Source organism: Mchenga conophoros, linkage group LG7, assembly GCF_057382185.1.
Source record: "Mchenga conophoros isolate Kocher_MC1m ecotype Shallow Benthic linkage group LG7, M_conophoros_male_GT1.1, whole genome shotgun sequence".
NCBI lineage: Eukaryota > Metazoa > Chordata > Actinopteri > Cichliformes > Cichlidae > Mchenga > Mchenga conophoros.
The window spans coordinates 27,325,805-27,349,878 of NC_140532.1; the positions used below are offsets into that span (position 1 = coordinate 27,325,805).

The 24,074-nt window shown below is 40.3% G+C and overlaps 2 protein-coding genes across 2 annotated transcripts; one reads left to right on the top strand and one right to left on the bottom strand.

The window, feature by feature from the left end:
* Positions 1 to 5,076: 5,076 nt before the first annotated feature.
* utp4 (UTP4 small subunit processome component) lies at positions 5,077 to 19,588 on the bottom strand. The gene is made up of 17 exons (XM_085283200.1): positions 19,431 to 19,588; positions 17,812 to 17,976; positions 14,745 to 14,933; positions 14,551 to 14,635; positions 14,071 to 14,160; positions 13,742 to 13,953; positions 13,492 to 13,663; positions 11,635 to 11,726; positions 11,324 to 11,420; positions 10,706 to 10,770; positions 9,844 to 9,963; positions 9,289 to 9,445; positions 8,168 to 8,274; positions 7,986 to 8,081; positions 7,713 to 7,898; positions 6,371 to 6,481; positions 5,077 to 5,306 (listed from the first exon to the last, which is right to left on the bottom strand). Exons 2-17 carry the CDS (start codon positions 17,968 to 17,970, stop codon positions 5,190 to 5,192), a joined length of 2,055 nt encoding a protein of 684 aa, XP_085139326.1. The 5' UTR covers positions 17,971 to 17,976; positions 19,431 to 19,588; the 3' UTR covers positions 5,077 to 5,189.
* chtf8 (CTF8, chromosome transmission fidelity factor 8 homolog (S. cerevisiae)) lies at positions 19,558 to 23,597 on the top strand. Its single transcript, XM_085283201.1, has 3 exons — positions 19,558 to 19,942; positions 21,162 to 21,285; positions 22,170 to 23,597. The coding sequence occupies exons 1-3, from the start codon at positions 19,923 to 19,925 to the stop codon at positions 22,434 to 22,436; spliced, it is 411 nt and encodes a 136-aa protein (XP_085139327.1). The 5' UTR covers positions 19,558 to 19,922; the 3' UTR covers positions 22,437 to 23,597.
* Positions 23,598 to 24,074: the final 477 nt, after the last annotated feature.

Consider the following 24,074-nt stretch of genomic DNA (forward strand, 5'->3'; position numbering starts at 1 on the left):
ATGTCAATCCAATACAGCACTTATTAATTGAAACGAAAACCAAAAACGAATAACAATTACATCCAATTAAAGAAGAAACCACCAGTTAAAATAAACTAACAAATAGACCAGAAACAGGGGGTATAGCGGAAGCTCAACACCAGTAAACCATGGAACAACATATATATTAATTCTTTGCATACAGTAACTATGCTAACATGTTAGGAAACACAAAATAATTGAATAATCCTACAAACAAATTGCAATCAAAGCTGAACTCTAATGTTGTGAACAACACAGAAACGCACACAGCAACACGAACATAAATTAATGAATTAATAAACAAATAAACAACCAATAAATATTATAGGAGACAACGATACAAAACAAGAAACATTTCAAATCCCTAGAAAAATTGACAGCGTCCCTAACTTTCTGACCAGCATGCTTCACAAACAAATGGGGTTTTTTTTTGCTCTTGTGGGGCTTTTTTTTTTGGGGGGGGGGAACAATGTTTAAAGCAATAACAATAATAATATTTATATTTATGACAAGGTGCAATAATAATTAATGTGCAATAATAACAGTGTGCAATACACATACACTTCTTCTTTTTTTTATTACTAAGTTAATATACTGTGTTGTGTTGTTTGTGTTGCGTTGTGATGTGTCATATCGTGTCGTGTTGTATTATATGTATTGCCGACATAGGACAGTTTTCCAATCTCATTGTACTATTGTACTATGTATGACTGTGCAATGAAGAGTTATCTTATCTCTTCTTGGCACAGCTCCTGTGGTACCACCGTGGGTAAATGTTGCAGCCAGTATGAATTAGACAAAACAAGGTAACACGAGTATTTTGTTAAAAGTGTTATACAAATAAGTATGTAAATAACAATCTTGCAAAATACTCAGATCATAAAGCAGTCCACCATTCATTACAACTACAATAAGTCATATGATGTGTGGTCTGTGATATTTTTAAAATTAAATTTTGTTTCATGATTTTTTTTATCATCTTTTTAAGCTGAATAGGCTGAGGACATGTAAAACAAAAGCATTTATCCATTGAGTGTCACCATCGTGGTTCCCACAATAGTGGCATAGGTCAGTCAGGTCATCTTCAAATACAAGAAGCAAATACTTTACTTTTAACAATAATGAACTCTGTTTGCAAGACTACATAATAAGATTATAGCAAAAAAAGAACAATATTAAAAACACATTCAAGATAACAGTCTGTATTTTACCATTTAATTTATATTTGTAATGATACCTGTATTCTCAAGAAGACATATTGCAATCTGTTGTCTCTGACTTGCAATACTTGAAGCAGAGTTCTCAAACTCTACTGGAACATCTTTTAAGATGCACTCTGCAAACTGTGAATAAAATATATAACAATGCAGTCATTATTTGAAGTAACATTTGCTATTCAAAAAATTTGAATCATATTTATTTTTAGAAAAATCACAGTAAGTGCTTGTGTTGAACAAGAACGAGGACACAAATGGATACAATGGAGGAGACAGAGCAGAGACTAGAACCAAAAGCAAGTGGTTTTATTAAGGCAGGTAAACATGAACAAAACGCCAGCAAAGATGGAACAGGAGTAACAACTAAAGTGGGAAAATAATTATGAAAACTGTTATGAAACTATGATAAATATGAACCAATTTCGACAACTATCACAGCTCCTTCCTGAAACATCCTTGCTGCAGGAAGGAGCGCTTTCCCAGATAATTCATCCCAACAGCAGTTAGACTCTATAACTCAATCACGATGTCATAATTCACTGGACTTTGTGGACATCCATGGTTACAATTCATGCACATTGCACCTTCTATGTTTATGGACGTGCAGGTATACAGTATATGTATGTATATGTATACATATGTATATTTAGTGTGTACATATGTGTGTTCATGTATATCTATACGTATAGATATCTATTACTTTATGTGAACAGTAGTGGTAGAATGGTTATGTTAAGTTATGTTTTTGAAATGGTTTTCTAGGGATTTGAAATGTTTCTTGTTTTGTATCGTTGTCTCCTATAATATTTATTGGTTGTTTATTTGTTTATTAATTCATTAATTTATGTTCGTGTTGCTGTGTGCGTTTCTGTGTTGTTCACAACATTAGAGTTCAGCTTTGATTGCAATTTGTTTGTAGGATTATTCAATTATTTTGTGTTTCCTAACATGTTAGCATAGTTACTGTATGCAAAGAATTAATATATATGTTGTTCCATGGTTTACTGGTGTTGAGCTTCCGCTATACCCCCTGTTTCTGGTCTATTTGTTAGTTTATTTTAACTGGTGGTTTCTTCTTTAATTGGATGTAATTGTTATTCGTTTTTGGTTTTCGTTTCAATTAATAAGTGCTGTATTGGATCGACATTTTTATTACCGCTTGTTTTCTCTTTCCTATTACTCAGTGTTCCTAATTTGTTTAAGCAGATCTCCTCCCACCTGTTTCCATTTGGCCATTGTCCTTGTTTTGTATTATTTTTGAATTACAACATTTTTGACGTTTTATGCACAGGTTGAAAATGACATGTTATCGGTATTAATGTTCTTTTAAAAGTTATTCAGCAGTTCTGAGGGAATGTTTGGGCTCCTGTGTGTCACATTTAACCCTTCTTGATGATACCCAACAAGTTTGAAGCCGAAATATTGTTTCTGTCACGAGTTAGGAGACACACACACACACACACACACACACACACACACACACACACACACACACACACACACACACACACACACACACACACACACACGTTATATCAGTTGCACGGAAGTATCTGGCAACGCAAGTAATCCGGGCGCTGCAGCTTTAAGCAGCTGCGCGCGCTCCCGCGGACGGCAATCACTTTCTGGCACATCACCTGCTGCGGTGAGATAAGGAAGACAGGATAAACGCTTGCGTCGTTGTTTCACAGAACAGCATTATCAAAATGTGGCGATGGTCACATTATCCAGCAGACGTCACCGTGGAGATGGGCTCGAATGTTTCAGTGTTTCACGGAGCCTCGCCCTGTCCAACACTAGTTAAAAGTACAAACCGTGGATATATAAGTAAATAATATTCTGCGCTTGACAAACACGTAAATTCCCACACTTGCTCAATGAGCAAGACCTACCACACCTGGTGCACAGGTGTGCACCTCCCACTACACCCGCTATTGTCAGTGCTGCCAATTCTCCTGGGGATCTCGGAATTCCCAGACAATACACAATCGTCATTTGAAAAAAAAAACAGGAAAGTGGGTGGAGAAGAAGCAACAGTTTCACGAAAATCCCACAAATGTGTTCATCCGCCCACACTTTTCGATCAGACAGAGGGCGGAGATTGGTTTTCACCAGCATGACTACGTCACTGGAGGTATGCGACTGCCCAATGTTGACCCCAACTCTGCCCGTGGAAACTTTTATTTCCTGTGTAGATTTAGAAAAAAAAAAGGCAAACTTCAGTCAGTAGTTGCATATCTTTGGTACAGAGTCCCTACCCAAGTCAAAGTTGTTGCTGCAGAGGCAACACTGAGAGATGATACTTCTTCCAAGGTGATACTTGAATGTGCCATAGTTACAAGTAATGTTATTATTTTGGAGGATACTTAAAGTAAATACAGTTAAGCATATACAGTGGATATTATTCTGGTCTCGGACAGAAAAAACAATGTCAATCGGTTTATTTTTCTAAGCGCTAAATTAACTCAGGTTTGAGGGGGTATTCAAGCCTTTCCCAGCTGTGTTCAGTTAACTGTCGGGTTCACGCTCAAATCCACACCACTGATCAGTTTAAAATCACTAACCTGGTGTGAGGAAACCGAAGAACCCGGAGAAAGCATGCAAACTCAAAGCAATGACCTCATTCTGAAATGTGTGAATGTGAGCTTGAATTGTTGTCTGTGACTCTGCAGCCCACCACATCTCTTAAGTGGCATGCTTTAGCTAATCGACACCCTTGAATTGGGGAGGGGGGTGATTTATGGATATTTCACAGTCATTAATTACCCACATGGGAAGCACAGTTGTGCATCAAGAACATCCTGAGCTCTCATTTGGTGGGTCCTCTCGGGGTTCCTCCCACAGCCCATAGACATGCAGTTAGTGGGGTCAGGGTTTGCTGGTGATTCTAAATTGGTTGTCGGTTTCTCTGTGTTAGCGCTACATAAGCAGAGTGAATCAAAGACCATCTATACTGAGAGGTGACAAGTTTTAGATTTAATAGAATATATTTACCATTTGTATACTTCAGGTAATGTAATGCTATAGACTTTTCCCCCCAAGTGTCTATAAATGATTCTTTCCCAATTAACTGGCTGTAGCTCAGGTGGCAGAGCAGGTCAGCCACTAATCAGAAGGTCGGTGGTTCGATCCCAGGCTGCACGCCAAATATCCTTGGGCAAGATACTAACCCCGTGTTTGCCTACTGGTGGTGGTCAGAGGGCCCGGTGGCGCCTGTGTCCGGCAGCCTCGCCTCTGTCAGTGCGCCCCAGGGCAGCTGTGGCTACAATGTAGCTTGCTATCGCCAGTGTGTGAATGTGTATGTGAATGGGTGGATGACTGAATGTAGTGTAAAGCGCTTTGGGGTCCTATGGACTAGAAAAGCGCTATACAAATGCAGGCCATAACTGTGCAGATTAATTTATTCCATTAAAGGGAACAACATGAACATTTTAAAAACACAAATTAACACCAAAGCACAGGTTTAAAAACGTTCGCTTCATATGTCAACAGTACTGTAATCAGTGGCATTTGGCTTTATTTTCTCTAAAAGCATACAGTTCTGTGAGATATAAGTCATGCATGAACTAGTTTTCAGCACTACTGAGACAGGATGTTTCCAATTATAGAGATCTTGTGCAAATGCAAGTCCTACATATTTGTTTAATAGTCACACGGAAGGAAAAGGAAATCCAGGTTAAAGATTAGAAGTCATCCAGGTCTTTGTGTCTTTGAAACGTTCCATCATTTGTCTTTTCCCCATCATATAGCTCCAGTCTGGTTTACACTTTTGGTTTCCAGCAAGTTCATAACATTAAGTGAAGAAGAGACAAAGATTTCAGCGCACTTCTGCATCCAACACAGATAACAGTAAATACTTTATTTTATTTTCAAATTACATTATCAAAACTTTTTGTACAAAATGGATACTTAATACAACGAGGTAACAATCTCATCCTATCACATGTACTTTTAGGTTGCAAACTTCTTCTGGCGGACAGGTGCTGGCAGCTGAGACATGATGTCCAGGAGGGGGCGCTCCACTACCACCAGAGAGAGATCCTCCAATAGACTGACACACATGAGGTGCTGTGGGACAAAAGATCAGTAGAAGAGATGTCAGCAGAAAAGTGGTAACTAAGTGGCTTGGTGAAAGAAGCATCAAAATTCTGGATCCATGGCCAGGAAACGGCACAGAACCCACTGAGAACTTGCAGTGAATCCTCAAGAAGCTGGTGGACAAACAAAACCCACAAATTCTGACGAACTCCAAGCACTGGTTATGCAAGAACGTATAACCAGTATAATATCCACAGAGGCAGGTGTCTGCCACAGCCAACGAACCCAAGTGCTACAATCTACAACACACATTAGCAGAATGTGAGATACAAGTTGGAACGGCATAAACTGAGACACACAACCAAGTGGTTGTGATAGTGTACAGGAATATTTGTGCCGCCGTCTCCCTCTGGAAGATATCATCAGCTGTGGTTGTGAACAACAGTGCCAAGGTCCTGTGGGACTTGAAATTCCAGACAAACAAGGAACTGCTAGTTCTAAACTTCCAGGATCTTCTCTCCCTTACACGAATCTAAAAATAAAGTGCTCTGCTATTGGACTGAGCTACAAACAATGAACTGAAAACCGTTGCTGTACATCCACCCTTACCTGACATAGTGCACCTTACAACACAAAAACATATTTTATTTTCCAGCATGTTTATAACTTTAGCCAATAGCAGGACTTTCTCTTTTCATTTGCTCTGGTTAACTTTGTGTCTTCCTCACTCACAGTGAAGAACAGTCACACTTTAGTGACACGTGGCTACAAGTGTGCGAGCTAGTATAACAGCTTCATGTGAAGGATTAATGGAAGCTGAAAGTTATTTTTTATTATTTGTAGTTTATTGTTTATTTGTTGCAACAACAATGACATTGCTCAAATGTCTCATTTGAAACAAGGTGGTTTCTTTGCTTTTTGACCACCGTGCAGCTCTGAATTATTTGTCTGACTGTGATGATGTGTATTTCACAAGGTGGGATTTCATCCTTGAAAATTACTACATGTGCGCTTATAAACATAGATGAGTGTGAAGCGGACGCTACTGTTTGAAGGAGTAAAATGAAAGATTGTAGTCACCATAAATATCCTACCTGGAAACTCTTACAGATCTTAAAGGCATGGCTTTGTCCAATCCTCTGTGACACAGGAAGGCTCTTTAATGTCATTTGATTCCAGAGCACTGCATTCAATTCTGGGAAGGGCTGCATGTAGATACAAAGACACAGAAATACACAGTGACAGAAAGAGATTAGTAAAGCCTCAAGATTCTCAAAAAATCTTTCTAAAAATATAGCCAGCTCTTGACAGAGGCGGTCGCACTTTCTCCCTCTCCCTTATCTTTCCTGCTTGGCTTCTCATGTCTTTTGTATAGTCTCGCTTATTCTAACCCTAAGAGAGTCTCCCAGACTTGTTCTCTAAAAACCTAAAGAAGAATTATGGATTTGATCAACTGGTCCCTTAACAGAATTGACACCCTCCTGGGCTTGGGAGAGCCTGATTGTCCTGCGGAGACGTTTGTTGCCAGATACTCGATGGTTGGTTGCGTCGTGTGTCTGGCGACACTCTCGATGGAGGACATTGAACAGCTGATTGGAGCTGGCTCGGACCTGGCTTATCGAAGAACATGAAGCGGCTATAGCTGTTCAAAATCCCACAAGGCTGGCCGACATGATAGACGATGGGCAGGGCTGTGAGTACTCAGACTGTGTTTGTTTTTAAACGCAATATGGATAAGATCTTGAAGAAGAACAATGGGAATTGAGAGACCTGTTGACCAGTGACTGACATTAGACCAACTGTAAAATTGGAAGCAGTTTGTTCGCACTAACCAAAACAACTACCATCTTCCTCTCATGCGACCCCCCCTGGCGCCAGCTGGATGCTCAAGGCAAAAGCTGGCGGGAATAACAAAAATTCTCCCAAGGACTTCTCGATTAATTGTCCTAATGGATACATACAAACTAATCCAAAGATATTAGTTAATCAGTCATACAAGGGAACATCAGTGAAGAGGAGTATAAATGCAGACCACAGAATGTTCAACAAGGTCTGAAATAACTGCTGAACTGTCCATAAATCCTTGGAGAGGGTTAAAATGTTTGCTCATGACTCAGACACACACAGATGTTTAAACTGCAGTGGTGTCCATAGTAGGAAACCACAGAAACAGCTGCTGCTCTCCACAGAAGTCTGCAGTGCTTTGTAGTTTTGTGTGCTCAAAAACAACACTGCTGAATTAGTTATGATGTAGCATGAAGAGAGAGGCAAGCACAGTGGTGTTAGTCACATGATCAGGGCTGCCACTGGTTCTGGACTTCCTGTTATTAAAGCTTATCGAGACCATTGAATCATATTCAGCTTTCTCCTCCATCTGTATCACACTGACGCCTGGGCCAACTATTTTAACACAGCTATGGACATGCACACACATACCAGACTCTGATCAATGATGCAGAACATGTATGTGTCGTGCAGAATGATGTGATCCGGGTTTTTCGGGTTGAAGGTAATGTGGGTGATGGGCGTGTCCCGCTCCAGCCACAGGGAAAGCAGTCCTTGTGCCTGCAGTCTTCGACTCCACTGTGTGTACTCCTTCTGCACCAAGGAGAATTCAAAGATCTGCACACGACAGAGAACACATGCAGTTACAGGATCTGTTGGTTACTATGAGATCTGAGTAAAACTAAATCTTAAGCTGTTTCTGACCTGCTGGTCAGCATGCACAGAGATGAGATTGTTGGTCACTGGGTGGATGGCGATTGTAGTCGGACAGGAGTTGTACACAGGAACCATACAGTGGAGCTACAACAAAACAAAAATTACAATTTTACAAACTCCAATCTATCAAAAATGATTCAAGTTTGACACATCAATAAATCAGAACTCACCTTCATCTTGTGGAGGTTGTAGATGTGGATCTCACAGTCAGTGTTTGCTGTAGCCAGCCATTTACCATCATCACTGGCACAAAGGAGGTGCACTGGCTGTCTGGAACCTTGATATCCAACACACATACATACACACACCAGTTATGCAAGATGTTATCAAACAGTTACAACTGCACAGTATAGCTGCATGTAGCATTGGCAGGGAATGGCCTTCGTGCATTAGGATTTGTTTACATGTGACCACACTGGCAATTTGCATCATGGAGCAGAAGCAGTGAGGATCTCTGGCAAGAAGCCTGAGGAGAGTTAAGCAAGAGTTGAGTCTACTGCTACAATCTACAAAGAGGAAACAATAACTTGACAGAAAGAGCTGCATCAGGTCGGGAATGCCTACTGGTTACCATTTAAGTCCGGCTTTGACTTAAATATCGGGCTTTACAGAACCGTCCCTAGACATTTGAGGGAGAACGTTTAGTGCAATCATTTCTTTATATTTTCCTTCCAAGGGGCCAGACCTTCTTGTACCGTAATCTTATTACAAGAAGCTATGATGAATCCAAATTTGATATTTTTGATGCGTCATAAATATGTATAAAGGAGGTCAGAACAGCGAGTTTACAGGCATCTGTAAAACATGGTGGAACGTCTTGCTTGGCTTAGGATTATTTTTCAACCAGAAGTATTGTTAAAATTATTGCAATTGTAATTAAATGAACACACAATCACTGTCAGCTTTTTGATCACCATGCAATATCATCTGGACAGTGGTTTCATTTATCAGCATGACAAAGATCCCAAACAGTCTCCCAGCGCAGTAAAACTATACCTGGATAGAAAAGTGGAAAAAAAAATGCACACAATGGTGTGCGTGTGTGTGTGTTGGACTCTGGACTCACTAACAGGCTCCGAGGAGCATGGAGTCTAGGAGCCAGCTTCAAGTTCCAAAAACGCATTCACTCGAATGCATTTTTGGAACTTTAGCCTTGGTGAGATCACTCAGGCCTGGGCATTAATTTGCTTCAAAATATGATGCATGTACACAATATATTGTGTTTAAGGTACTGTCTTGTCTTTCTGTTTGGTTTGGCTTCTGTGGGTTGTGCTCCTGGCTTTCCACTCACCGGTCTTATGTTTAAGGGTATGAAGATATCTGCACTCCTGTTGACTGACAGCAACAACAATAACTGAAGATTGGCAGGAGGAAGCAAAGAGTTTGGAGGAGTCAGAGGAGAAGCAGAGCTGGTGGACCGAGCGAAGCTCTTTAGGCAGCTTGGACACCTGGAGAGATGAAGACACAGAGACCATCACACTTTGTTATATTTAGTCAAAGGCATCATTTTACTCTTGTGATTATTTGAGCAGCTTTACATGTAAAAACTTTTGTTGGATGGTAAATTGACACATCCAGTGAACCTGCGGTCTACACCCCGGTAGCTTGTCAAGGGGAGTAAATGTTAGTTTTAGCCACTCTGTGGTGCATTGAGAGAAGAGCTGTGCACTGTTTGCACTCACAGTTCTTGACAAGAGGGACATCCCACACAGTACTTAAGACACATACATTGCTGAAGTTACTTTACACCTTTAGAAAAACAAAAGAAAACAAAAACTCCTGCTATGATTTAAAGTTGTGTTATTTAAGTGCAATGTCACAGGCATGCTCGTGCTAAGGTACCCACCTTGTTAATGCTGATGGTGTTGTTATACTGTATTCTGTAGAGACGAACACTGGAGACAGTGGAATATGCCAACCAGCCTCCACATGCAGACAAAGCACTACAGCAGATGTGATCCTCTCCCTGCAGGAAGCGACACACAAAGTATGGATACATCAAGCACACTAGCGCCTAAAGCTAATTCTTCAAGGGTCATTGTTAAGTGTCTTGTTCAATCTGACTGAAAGGAAACAGAAAGGCCACACTAACACACTAGGGACATCATTTCCCTGCAATTAAATTAAATGTATTTTATTAGAAGACAATGTAATTATATTTAAAGCTGGTCACATTAGAATTAGAAGGTCAAAGTCTGTTTTTTTAATTTTATTTATTTATGTATTTATTTAACACACTATAAAGACATAATACAATTGCAGTGCACCCCCAATTTTGTTGCACATGTACAATTACAATAAAGGACGTTTCTATTATTAGGATGTTTTGCTGGACTCTTACCATGTGTGCAATCATGCTGCTGTAGTTTTAGCAAATGTCCTATAAAGTTATTTTGTGAATCACAGGACGTACACAAGAAAACTTCACTGTAAAAACACTTTTCGCACATATAAGGGCGTTAAACACACAAACAAGACAGATTATATATTTTAGTGTTTATGTCAACTAAACACTGATAAGTTACCAGATTTCATGATTGTAGAGAATTGTTTTTTCCTGTACACTTTCTAAAAATGTGACATTCCTTGTGAACAGAAAGGCCTTGACGCCACAGCTCGAAAGGAAGCAGCCAACTTTTAGAGCGTTGCAGCAAACCAAATGTTGCTCTGAAAGAAACTACGGATACATCGAAAATATTAACACATACCTTCCTCTTCAGCTCGATCAGCTTCTCTGGTTTCCTCTTCACAGGTAGACGGTCACCAGGTTTTCCTGTGTGTACATAACAGAATTATTACACTTTAGCTTTTCCACCAGTACCTACTCGGCACAACTCAATTAAACTCCACTCGGTTTCTGCCACATCTATTACAACTGAGCACCACCTAATGCATGTGGGATTGTTACAGCAGTGCAGCCAAAAGTCCTGTGACGCAGTATGTGACACAAACACAGCACAGCGATGGAGGTCGTCAAGGCGATGGTACACCTGCTGTCATTATTATTATTATTTACTCATCAAGGATTCTCATTACTGGACTGTAATTCATGCAAAGCTGCTGTAGTATTCAAGAATAAACTGTGGAACTGGAAATAATCATTTGTTTTATTTGTCCCTTCAAGGGCAATTTTCATTGTTAGCAAATCAGTGAAGGTGCCGAGTGCACAATTAGCACGACGAACAAAGCTGAAGCAGACACAATAAGGGGATTATTCTCAATAGCAGTAGAATTTTTTTGTTTCATTGTTGATTAACTACGTAGATCAAAGAGCTCCTTACATTTTCTTATAGTTAAATGTTTCTCTATTCAAGTGTGTTGCTCACCATGTCCTTCACTTTCTCCAAGTTTCCACAGCTCTAAGCGATCAGGGAACTGGAAGAGAAGGAGTCCAGCTTTCTTTGCACAGCCAACCAGGCTCCTCTACAAGAAGACAGAAAAAAAGGTCACTGCACATTGTAACAGGAACAGTCATGGACAACATTGTTTTAATAAATGGTATTAAACATTATTAAAGTGCTTCAGAATAATTTGTTAACAGGCTAATCCATGAAATACAGATAGAATAACAGGTTAGTTCAATTTTAAAGACGCCACTTTAGCTGAATTGACTTGTTCGACGTTTTCTTCTACTCACATGTGGAAAAGCTATTTTGCGCAGTGCTGACTCTTGAGTGTTCTTCTCCACCTTATCCAGCAATGGGCGCACCACCAACTGGGTGTCCATACCTGAAGGAAAATATCGAAACTTTACATCTAAACTTTAAATCCCTGGGTTGCTTCTTTAGCCACTTTGATTTAATGCGCTGATTTGCATGATCCCAAATGTTTTTTCCTTTTGTCACCTTAACTTTTTACAAACACACATCATGAGACCAGCATGACTGAATTTGAATGTAAAACTAACGGCAGCAACAGCAACTTGACTTTTAAAAGACAGGCCCTCTCTATACCCAGCTCTATTATCCATCTGGACACTACCATAACCACAAACAGACCACTAATAGGGACATGACATTGTGTTCAATAAGACTTCTATACAAGCCACCTTCTTTGTGCAACCAGGGTTGTTGCCTGTACTGGCCATTAGAATGAGCACAGATTTGAAGCACAGAAGCGAGCCATCCTTTATTTTCCACATTTTCCAGCCTTCGTTTCTCACATGTACCAAACAGCAGAAAATAGTCTGCTCCAGATGCTTCTGGACAAGTGGAAATACTCAGTGTTATTTAGGTGAGGTTGCTGCCTTGAGAGGATGCACTGGAGGCAACACTGGTGATGCCCTCTTTGTAGAGGTAAATGCAGTTACCTACACTTTGCACATCAGGCAATCTGACATCACAGACTTTGTCCTGGGGAGGTGGCAGGTTAACACAGTGTTGAATACTTGCATTCCTACATTCATCTCTAGATCAGTGATTTTCAGAGTGAGCCGGGGCCCCCTGGTGGCCACAAAGATACTACTGCAGAAGGGCCGCAGAAATAACAGAAATTCAGCTTGAAATTACTCTGTGTACAGCTACATATTCATATAAATGTATTTTTTTTTTATATAAAAAGCAAATTAAAACATAATTTGAGATGGTTAGTTTGTGATATTATTCATTACGTTGACCTGAATTTACTGCTTTTGTATTTAGGTTTGTGTCTAAGTGGCAGGTGAGTCTCACTTTGTCTTTAACACTTTGCGTATGACTGGGTAACATTCACAAGGACATAACTCTCCCTCATCTTTTGATTAGAGTGAAGATTTAAGCTTGGGTGGGCTCTATGGGAGTTTCTTGTTTTTAAGTAGGCCACAGCACTCTTGAATTTGGAAATGGGTGCTCTAGAGAGCAGGTCACAGGAAACTTCAAGGCTGAAATATTGGCTAAAAAAACCCAAAAAAAAGACATGTTAAAATATGCTGCAAATACTAACTTCTATGTTTGCTTGAGGTGAGGAGGATGACATTTTATTAAGACGCTTTGTCCCTTTCCTTCTCATTCATTTATTGGGGAGCCCTTCTCCAATGATTAAACAGCATGAACCTTCATGCTGGCACACATTTAAATGTCTCTACGGCACACGAACACCTCTGACGTCTGTCCCTGTGCCTTTGGTGTACTACATATGAGCTCACGTGATTACTCCTATGTATTTTTAAAAGATAAATTTATGTGAATGCATCACTTTGTTTGAAATTACACATTAATCTCTAAATTTGAGCATAATATCATTTTTTCCTATTAAATGACCTAAAAATTACTGACTGTACCTTTAATCTAATAAGGCAGCTCTACTCCTTTGGAAGATCAAAAAAACTAGTTCAGTTACAGCTTCACCTACAAAGCTCATCTTTCGCTACCAGCCATCATGTCAATAGCAACATTAAAAGAACACTTAGAAAACATCTTTACTGACAGAATCGTGGACTCATCGCCTGTATAAACTTTGAAACATCAACAATAACCGATTACATATAGAAACTTCCAAAAGCAGATTTAACACTTACCTCCAGAAACCACTGCGGTGTCTGTGTGAGCAAGTGCACTCACATCATGGGAGTGGTTTCGAAACGTCCTGGTCCGGACCCACTCTTTATCATGCTGGTCCACGGTTGAGGAGATGAACTGGAACTGGATGACAGTGCCCTCGGATGTTCCAGCTATGACACTGCTCTCATCCTGTGAAGCATTTATAACCAGTGACTTTACAGGTGTGTGCACCCATAGCTAGCTGCAGCAGTGAGTGTATCATCTCACCTTTGAAACGGACAGAACCAGAACATCCCACTTGGTGACCAGGTAAGTTCTAACCAGAGTTCCTGTGAGTCCGTTCCAGATCTGGACCTTTCCTGCAGAATCACCACTGATGATGGTGTGGTCGGACAGATAACCAACACTCCAAACAACCACTTCTTTATTCTTTGATGCTCCCATAGCCCTGTCCACCAGCAGTCTGCGTGTAGCATGCCCTGCAGTCACAAACACAATCACATCAGTAAAGAACACACATCTCTTCTCATGCTCCATTTCAGTTTTAACTGATTGTATTTCTGCTAATTGTGCAAAGCAGCTCAAGGAGAAAATACCCGTCTCTGCATCAAAGATTTTGATCATGTCAGTCATTCCAGCAGCAATCTGTGCACTCGATGGATGCCAGCACAAAGATATGATGCGTCCTAAAGAGGTCAAATACAACTGAATCAGGCGGGTTCACAAACACAAATATTTGTTTAAGACAGTTTTGTCATCCAGTGGTTAACACCACAAATGATCTCATCTTCTCATTAGTATAGGTGCTGTCTCTGTCTCTCCAGAGCGCAGACTCCAAGTTGGAGTCAGAAAAAACTCGATGCACCATTTGTGGTACAAATTTGTATTATGCAAAAGCACAGCCTGACACCATTTTAAGTTCAGTTGATCTGTTTTCAATACAACACACAGACGACAATCGCAGCTGCAGTAATATTAGCTGTTCTACTGTTCACTGTCTAACGTTTGTAGCCATTTTAAAGACAGAAATGTAGACTCTTTAAAGAAAAGACCTGTGAACTAGTTTGTCGTCTTACCTTTATGTCTGTTGAGGTTTCTTTGAAACTGGATCCTCTCCTCCAATATTGCAAATATCTTTACAGTCCCGTCCTCACAACCAACCTGACCCAGAAAACATTTCTTGTGATTAATGTATCAACAAGACTTCCTGATGAGTCTGACGCAGGAAATATCTGAAGTGTAAAATAACATCCAGAAGGTTTACACTCACTGCCAGCTGTGTTCCCTGGCTGTTGCTACTGATGGTCCAGATTGGTCCTCCATATGCATCTACAGTATACTGGGGCCTCAGGTTCTCCAGGTCATACTCTGTGATCTCTCCATTCAAACCAGCACTGAACAGTCGATGGCCCACCCAACACAGAGCCTCAGTAGCTCGGCCATCCTGTCCTGGGATCACCTGAGAAAATTAAAACCAGTGTGGAGGTTAGGTTCATTTGGTCTGCAGCCGTGAATCATCTACCTTCCTTCTGCCATTACAGAAACAACAGACACAACACAAAAGCAAAGTACAAAATACCCAAACCAAAAATTTATAATAATTTTAGCATCATATTATTACCCTCAAGACCACTTTTGCAAAACTCCATTATGCGATTGAGGGGTTTGAAAAAATGTAGAAAAATGCAAACCCTGAGCTTTGGCACCTGACACATCTCGCACTCACAGCAGTGATCATCATGCCTGTGGCTACATTTAACCACTTTCATTGGCTTTTAGCAATAAAAAAAAAAGAAAGAAATTTGGACAGTAACCAGAAGCCTTGGTCTTGAACATCCACCCATCATCCACACTTCAAACGGTGAGGTGGATGTGTCTCTTTGTGCAGTTCGAGTGTCTGGCTAGGCTCTTTAACATGGTTACTGGGGGTGAGGGGGTTCCCATGCCTGCCACTCTCCACTTGTCGTGGGAGCTTCCTGACATCTTCTCTCTCACACACTAACACACAGCAGAATTGTATTTTTGTTTATCTCCTTTTATTTTTTAAGGTGCTATGTGCATTTTTAGATCTATTTGGTACAGATGCAGGAGTTGGAGACCCAGTGTCTCTGTTGGCTTCATCCTTGACTCCTTCAATAATGAGGGAAATTACTGCACAAAACAACAACACTATGGTTTAAGAGTGTGACAAAAAGTGATACAGAGCAGTGAAGGGTTCCCTACAATTAATCTTCCAGCCATTATCAAAACTACACTATACTGCTGAAGTAATCACTTATCTGCCTTCACGCGCATTTGAATTTGATGGACGTCTCATTCTTAATCCATAGGGTTCGATATGATGCCAGCCCACCCTTTGCAGCTGTGACAGCATCATCCTCCCTGGGAAGGCTTTCCACAGGTTAGGAGTGTGTTTATGGAAATGTTTCATCATTCTTCCATAAACACATTTATGAGTCCAGACACTAATGTTGGATGAGGAGGTCTGGCTCAGTCTCCGCTCCAATTCAAATTCAAATTCAAATTTTATTTGTCACGTACACAGTCATACACAGTACGATATGTAGTGAAATGCTTGGACAACTGCTCGTGACCTAAAGAGAACAAAAAGGAAAAGGCTATGAATAAGAAAGGAAATAAATATGAAAAATTAAAAAGGGTAAATTTAACTAGGAAGGAATAAAATATAAATTAAGGTTAAAAATGAAATAACTGTACAACACAAATTAGAATGAAGGGTAAATTTAACTGGGAAGAATAAGATAAAGACAAATATATAAATTAAAGTACAACAAAATACACAATACACAATATAGAACTATATAAGAATGTATGAAGAAATCTAAATCTAAATAAATATATACACAATAACAGCAGCTGTACAAGTATTAACTGGAAATGAAGAATATAGTGACCAGTGTTGTGCAAAACCAAAGTCCAGAAAGTCCAGTGTGTGTGTAAGAACCATATGTGTGGGTCAGTACTGTGTGGTGGTGTGATTAAGAGACCGTATCGCCTGCGGGAAGAAGCTCCTCCTCAGTCTCTCTGTGTTGGTCTTCAGGGAGCGGAATCGCTTTCCTGACCTCAACAGAGAGAACAGTCTGTTGTTGGGATGGCTGAGGTCCTTCACGATCTTCCTGGCCTTGGTCCAGCACCGCCTGCTGTAGATTGAGTGCAGGTCAGGGAGCTCGGAGCGGATGGTGCGCTCAGCTGACCGCACAACCCTCTGTAGAGCTCGTCTGTCCTGCATGGTGCTGTTCCCGAACCAGGTTAAGATGTTTCCCGCCAGGATGCTCTCTATGGTGCACGAGTAAAAGTTCCTGAGCACCTTGGAGGGTAGTTGGAAGTCTCTCAAGCGTCTGAGGTGGTAGAGACGCTGTCGGGCCTTTTTCACCCCCATCCCAAAGATGTTCTGTTGGGTTGAGATTAGGACTCTGTGCAGGTCAGTCAAGTTCTTCCACGCCAAACTGTTCATGTCTATATGGACTTTGTTTTGTGCACTGGTGTGCAGTCATGTTGGAACAGGAAGGGACCATCCCCAAACTGTTCCCACAAAGTTGGGAGCATGAAATTGCCAAAAATGTGTGAGCATGCTGAAGGGTTTAGGGTTTCTTTCACTGGAACTATGGGACCAAGCCCAACCCCTGAAAAACAACCCCACACCACCAAACGTAACACTTGGCACAACACAATCATACAAGTACTCTTCTCCTAGCAACCTCCAAACCCAGACTCATCCATTGGATTGCCAGATGGAAAAACGCTCCATTACTCAAGAAAACATGTTTCCACTACTCTAGGAACCAGTGGTGGCGTGCTTACACCACCTGTATGTGACGCTTGGTGATGTAAGGGTTGGATGCAGTTGCTTGGTCGTGGAAACACATTCTATGAATCTCTCTATGCATTGTTCTGGAGGCCATATGAAGTTTAGAGGTCTGTAACAAATGAACCTGCAGAAAGTTGGAGACTTCTGCAGACTATGCACCTCAGCACCTGATCTCACTCTGTGATTTTACACATCGTACCATTTTATGGCTGAGTTCCTGTTTACAGTACTACTAACAGTGGACTGTGGAATGGTTAGTAGAGAGGTAATTTCACAACTGAGCTTGTTGCACTGGTGGCATCTTCTCACAGTACAATGCTGGAGTTCACTGAGCTTTTGAAATTGATCCATTCTTTCACAAATGATTGTAGAAGCAGTCTGCATACCTAGCTGCTTGATTTTATATACTTGTAGCCAACTCGGGTGTTCCAATGGATGATTTGGATGTGTGAATGAATACTTAGTGCATTTAAACCATGCAGTAATGTCATCTATCTGATGGCATTACCTTTTCTTGGAAGAAATTGTCATTGAAGTTGAAGATTTCTACTGCGCCATCAGCCCGGGCCACAGCCAGCCGCTCAGTTTGACTGTTGAACGCCATGGTCCGGATAGCACTCGGCATGTAGTCGAAGAAGCGGACTCGGTGTACTTTAAACTCGCCCATTATTGACTAGAAAACAGGAAAAAAGGTAGTCTCATTTCAGTGACAGCTGGGCAAAAGAAGCAAAACAATACTCATAAAACAACCTTTAATGGCATTTTGAAGTTCATTGAAGGTTTTTCTTAGTAAGAAATTGACAATTCCAAAAAGCCCAAATTATTTTTTGAAAACACTTACTGCCGATCTGAAAATGTACCTAGAATACATAAAGACGTTTCTTACAATTTGCAGTTTTATCATATAAAACGCTTCGTCCTTTTCCACGAGCAGTCACCTCTGCCTGCCAGTATATCACAAAGTTTGACAAGATTAAGACCTTGTATCAAAGCAATAAAATGAAAAGTTCGCCATCTCCAGTTCATAAAATATACAGAAATGAGCAGTCTTTTCACTGTAATGGAGATTAAAAAAAAATCATCCAAAAGTTCAGGAAAAAAACCCAGATAGATACAAATGATAAAATTTTTTGTACATGATTAAGTGAAATAACTATTTGATGCCTTGAAGCCCAGTCAAAATTCTGGCTCCCACAGACTGGCTATGCCCCCTTGTGGCACATCTCAACATGAGTTTTGTCTCATCTATGGTGATGGCACACCATAGATGAGACAAAACAGCTGTCAGATGAGCTCTGATGAGATACAAGACCATCAGAAAGGAGCTTTGTGAGAGGGTGACAACTTCCGGTGAATCGGGATCCTGCTATGTGGAGTTGTTTACAATACATCTGCTCCCTACACCATCTTGCTGCGGACCCTAACTCGGGGAATGTTGAATGACCAGTCCAGATACCTCGAACTCCGGAGTTAGCGCGTTCAAGAAAAAGCGAGGGAGGAAAAACAGGCTTTTGCATCAACACCACATATGAGTGGACGGAGTGAGGCCTAGGGTCTTTTCCGGAGCACTTCAGAGTTTGTATGGGCTGTGTGTGTGTGTGTGTGTGTGTGTGTGTGTGTGTGTGTGTGTGTGTGTACGGCGTCCATTTCTGTGTCTCCATGTTGGGTGAGTGTTTATATATGCGTGCATGAGGGTGGGAATGTATGTTTGTGTCTGTGTGTGCTTGTTTGTCTGTGTGTCAAAACGCGTCTTAGACTCCCTCTTTCTCTTATAAGATCTCAGCCCCCCAGGTGTGGGGGAGCCTGAGGTGTTCTACTTTGTTCGTTACAACGGGCTGACATGTGGATAAACATAACCAGTTAATGTGAACTGTAACACCGGTCTGCCACCTGAGGTACATAATGAGTAAACGAGTTAAAAATCTCTCACACGCTGCGCTGAATATATTAATCAAACAAATATCACAAAATTCACACATCTAGGTAAAAAAAAAGTGCTCGCTCTGTGTGCTAATATAAGAAGCACTGCGACAACCTACTCGTTAGCAAAGTGTAACACCTTACAGCTCATTACAAACACGTCGTGTAATTCAGTTGCATTAATTATTAATGTAAAACATAAGTTACCAACTGTGCCTCTTCGCTGTCGCCAGACTATCTTGAACACCAACTGAGACACGCCAGGACCCACGTTGTTACCCTTTGAACCGGTAGTGGATTCATGGACATACGTCATCACGTCGACAGTACGGACAACGGCTTGGATAAAATGTAGTGGATAGTAGTTGCATATGGATTTATTGGAATGGTTCATTCAACTGCTCCAAGTATCAGGGAGTTGGTAATTGGTGCATGGATTCTTTGTGGAATGGGAATCTCCCATCGTGTGCTGTAGATTACATCCCGGAGTCTTGTTACTTCAGTTCAGTAGGTGGCGGTAATACACCTGGTTGTTGATGTCAAGCGCCGAAGAAGACGACGAAGAAGAAACGCTCCCAGTGGGCGGGAAATACTGTCGGAATACGAACTGAGTGAAGAGTGCTGGTTTGTTACTGCAGCTGAAGCGCTACATCGGTAGCAAATTAGTTAGTGTTATTGCCAATCGTTATTGACGGGAGGATGGTTCAAATAATGATCAGGTAAAACTGATGAGCGAACTTTATCTTTCCATTACTTAGTGCCAAATATATGTTTATGGGGGAAATACTCAAGGCAAGTTCACGCTAATGATCGGAACAACTATAGTGTCATTAGCCACATTTTAAGAGGAGAGTAGAATTGATACTTACATTTAAAGCGGGATTTATGGTCCAGCAACACTTCTGACAAAGACTAGACCATTGAAAGGCTTAATGTTTGGTTTGTTAAAAGTAAGAAAAGGCTCATTTCATATTTATATCCTGTTCATAGCCTGTACATAGCTTGTACTCACTACAGCCTGTACATACTTATAGTTATAGAATATTCACAACATACTTCATACCGTGTACATTATAACATACCATAATAGACCCATTTCTGTCATATACTCACATATCTATATTATTGCTAATATATATTGTAATATATCTATATCACTAAAGCACTTCTGGATGGATGCAAACTGCATTTCGTTGCCCTGTACCTGTGACATGTGCAATGACAATAAAGTTGAATTCTATTCTATTCTATTCTATTCTTAAAAACTCAGGACCTGGGTATTCAAGCTCTAGTAAATCCTCCTGTGGTTTTGCCATGATGCTGACAGAGAGGGAGAGAAATGTTAGACATCCCTGTGTAGGCTTGGACAGGTGCATTCATCAGAGGATGAGATGGGTTTTTTTTTTTCATTTTAACAAAATTAGGTTTAGGAAATTTATATCATTATACAGTATTGCTATCACATTATACATGCGGAGATAAAATACTTGTTTTAGCTCAATAAGTTTGTAGGAGAATGAGGGAAGTCAAGGTTTAAGTCTAAAGTTGAATCTGTTTCGTACATGTGAGTGGTGTGTGCCTGAGCTAACAGTGTGAATATTTATATTTTTTCTTTTTAGAATATATTGACACTTGAATGTTTGTTTTTTTACAATTAAGTTTTTAGGGGTACCTTTTTATTATAGAAAATTATAACTGTAAAATGTATTGAAATCTTTCACCACAAGGTGGCAGGATTTTATCAGAAAGTTTTGCTTAATTGTCCAGCATTGCCATTATTAAACGCAACTTTGAAAGGATGTTGTATTGCTCTTGAAATATAACTTTTAATCTGATGTTTTTTTATGTTAATTAAAAACATATGCTCTTTTATCTACCGAATTAAACAGGCTGAGTATGACTGCTTTATAGGCTGTTGATATGCATCTGCTCTTGTAGAGGCAGCCCGGATGGCAGCAGTCCCCCCGAGTGGCTGGTGGTGGAATTACAGGGGGAGATGGTGTCTAGACACAACTCTGGTCTGGCAGGAAATGTGATGGGAGATCTACTGTATACCAAAGAGGTACACAACATGCTGAAAAACACAGTATAGCCCCCCAAAAAAGATCATTTATGTATTTACTAAAATCCAGCATCATTTCCCTCAAAAATAATAGCAGTGTTTATAAATCAATTAAAATTAAGTTTATACGAGAATAGCACAATCTCACACAGAAGAAAGTACTTTAGGTAGTAATAAAGCAAGTTTATTTATGAAATGGGACAGTATTGGTACAAAATACAGACTGACATGAAAAGCTCTGTTTTCTGAATTTTTTCATTTTCAGTTTTGTTTTGAGTTGTCATTGTGTCACCCAAATGCAAGTTTTGGATAATACAAAGATTAATTAAAGAAATGCAAATAGTTTACAGGCTTCCAAACTTAGCTAACAATGTTAACAGAATGTGAAGAAACAGCTGCTATGTTATGTCGAAAACATCTGTGTACTTTGATTAATTTAATTCAGTTTCAAAATGCAGTCACATCAGTGCAAAAATGACTGGTGAGAGAAAATGAGATGCTTAGGAATTTTCCATTCCCAGCATAAACACCATGGTCATACCAGCCACACAGACTCGTGAAGTCAGCATACTTGATGATAATATCAACATGTACAACTGAAGTAACAACAATGTTCGCTTCCACTTGTCTCAGTTGGGCTGTGTCTGTGGCTGCACAAGACTGCCATCAACTTGGCACTTAAGCGTCTGTTTGATACCCCTTTTTAGGGCTAAGACAGCAGACTTCCAAAAATGAACCCATGAGTCCTATTGTGTCAATAAATAACCAAATCATCAGATCAAAGAAAAAGTGGTACTTAAGTTGTTCTTGTAAATGGTCATCGTGTTGGGGGAAAGCTGAGAATCCACTGCCACTGTATTATTATTTTGTTTCCCATCCACCAGGGGGTGCCAGTGCTGATTGTAGGACATCACATTATCTACGGGAAGCAGGTCAAACTGGAGAAACCCTTTGCTGTTCTCACCAAGCACTTGGGCCATTCACAGGGCAGTCACAGCAGTAACAACGATGAAATAACACAGGAAGCAATGGAAACAGACCAACAAGGCTCTGCTTCCACATCTTATTCTGTGTCCGCACTCATTAAAACAAAACTGATTTTTAAGATCCGCCCCAAACCTATCATCACTAATGTACCCAAGAAGGTGTAGCAGGACTACATTTCATTGCTGGGACAGAGTCCCTGTCTGACTTGTCTTATTCTAAGAAGTATTTATACTGTGATGGTTTCTGATCTGAATGTTGTTGAAGGCAGCTTTTGGAAAGCAAAATAAGACATCAATGGGTTTGTCACTACCTGACTTTCTGTCCAAATTTAAAGAAAAACTGCAAATGAAAATTGTCATTTCCTTTTAATCATAGGAAAGACTGTATATGCTGGGCGGACTGATGGACAGGTGAAGCGTGTCTGAAGGCAAAAATTATATTTGTCATATATAATAACTGATGCACTCAACCTCAACCTTCGTGCCTCGCAGCAAGAAGGTTTTCTCTTCCTCCCACAGGATGAAGGCCTGCAGTTAGTGGGTCTTATCCTGTCTGTATTTCCTTTCCTGGGTGTCCCGTGCCTGTTGCGCCTGTGGTAGCTGGGATAGGCTCTAAACCTGTGACCCTGATAAGGATAAGTGAAAGAGATGTTTGTAACAGCAGTTTTTGTGTGCAGTCATGAATATATATTATAAAGAAATACTGGTGCAGACAAAGTTTTTTAGGGGCTTTGAACCAGAAATTAGACATACTTTCACTTACACTTTCTGTTTTACTTTTATTTTTGGTAAAATAGATTTAATTAAAATGGATTCATCGAGATAAAAATCAGATGATGCTAATTGTTTTGTAGTTTTAGTTCACCTTAACACTCTGGAGGGGAAGGGCACTGCAAATCAATACACATTTATTCGGAGTAACACATTTTGATCATTCCAGAGATTTGGGAACTCTGCCAGTGCACACTGAATTTGTTCTAGCATCACATAGTAGCCCAGAGTCTGAGAGCATTTTGAATTGGACTTTAAAAAAATAAAAAAATAAGCACTCACACACTCTCTCACAGATGCAGTGGATTTGGGTTCAGTATCTTCCCCAAAGATACATGCACACTGTGAGTCACTGAGCTATCTTCTCATCCCTTCTGTGTTTCTTTACTGTCTTTGGATTGATGCAGCAGTTGTATTATAATAAACTGAAGTGTAGATGATGAAATTGAATGATGTTAAAACTGAATAAATGTGATGTTTGAAACAAATACAGTTAAAAGTTTATGGGCAGTTTAAGAATATGTACATGAATAAATTCAATATGTAATACTGTAATTGTCTAATGTGTTTTTGTTTTATCTGAATATTCCGTTCAGTTTGATTTATATAGCATCACAACAACAGTTGCCTCAAGGTGCTTTACATTATAAGGTAAAGGCCCTACAATAATAGAGAGAAATCCCATCAAACAACCCTCTTGGAGCAAGCATTTGGTGACAGTGTGAAGGAAAAACTCCCTTTTAACAGGAAGAAAGCTCTGGCAGAACAGATTTTAAGGAGGGTTCGCCATCTCCCACAGTCAGTTGGAGGTGATGGGAGAAAGACAGGATAAAAGACACTGTGGAAGACATGCATAGCTTGAAATGAATCGCAGGTTATGATGGAGGAGGCCTTCAGACAGGTGGGAACCCTGGCATGAGTCAGGGAGAGGTTGAACAGCCTGATGAGGATCCTTGCCAGCTGGCAAGGCTTTGACCACAGCCCTGGGGTGACAGGGCTAATATAAGAGAGGCTATAGTGGCATTGCTTTGG

What these genes read in the sequence shown, in the direction of transcription:
- utp4 (XM_085283200.1), bottom strand. Translation starts at nt 17,970, where the DNA reads ATGGGCGAGTTTAAAGTACACCGAGTCCGCTTCTTCGACTACATGCCG. An exon ending in TACCCTTAAACATAAGACCG is followed by an intron (nt 8,275 to 9,288) that starts GTGAGTGGAAAG and finishes TTGGATATCAAG; the next exon opens with GTTCCAGACAGCCAGTGCAC. An exon ending in GCATCATTGATCAGAGTCTG is followed by an intron (nt 6,482 to 7,712) that starts GTATGTGTGTGC and finishes ATCTACATGCAG; the next exon opens with CCCTTCCCAGAATTGAATGC.
- chtf8 (XM_085283201.1), top strand. Translation starts at nt 19,923, where the DNA reads ATGGTTCAAATAATGATCAG. An exon ending in ATGGTTCAAATAATGATCAG is followed by an intron (nt 19,943 to 21,161) that starts GTAAAACTGATG and finishes CTGCTCTTGTAG; the next exon opens with AGGCAGCCCGGATGGCAGCA. An exon ending in ATCTACTGTATACCAAAGAG is followed by an intron (nt 21,286 to 22,169) that starts GTACACAACATG and finishes CCCATCCACCAG; the next exon opens with GGGGTGCCAGTGCTGATTGT.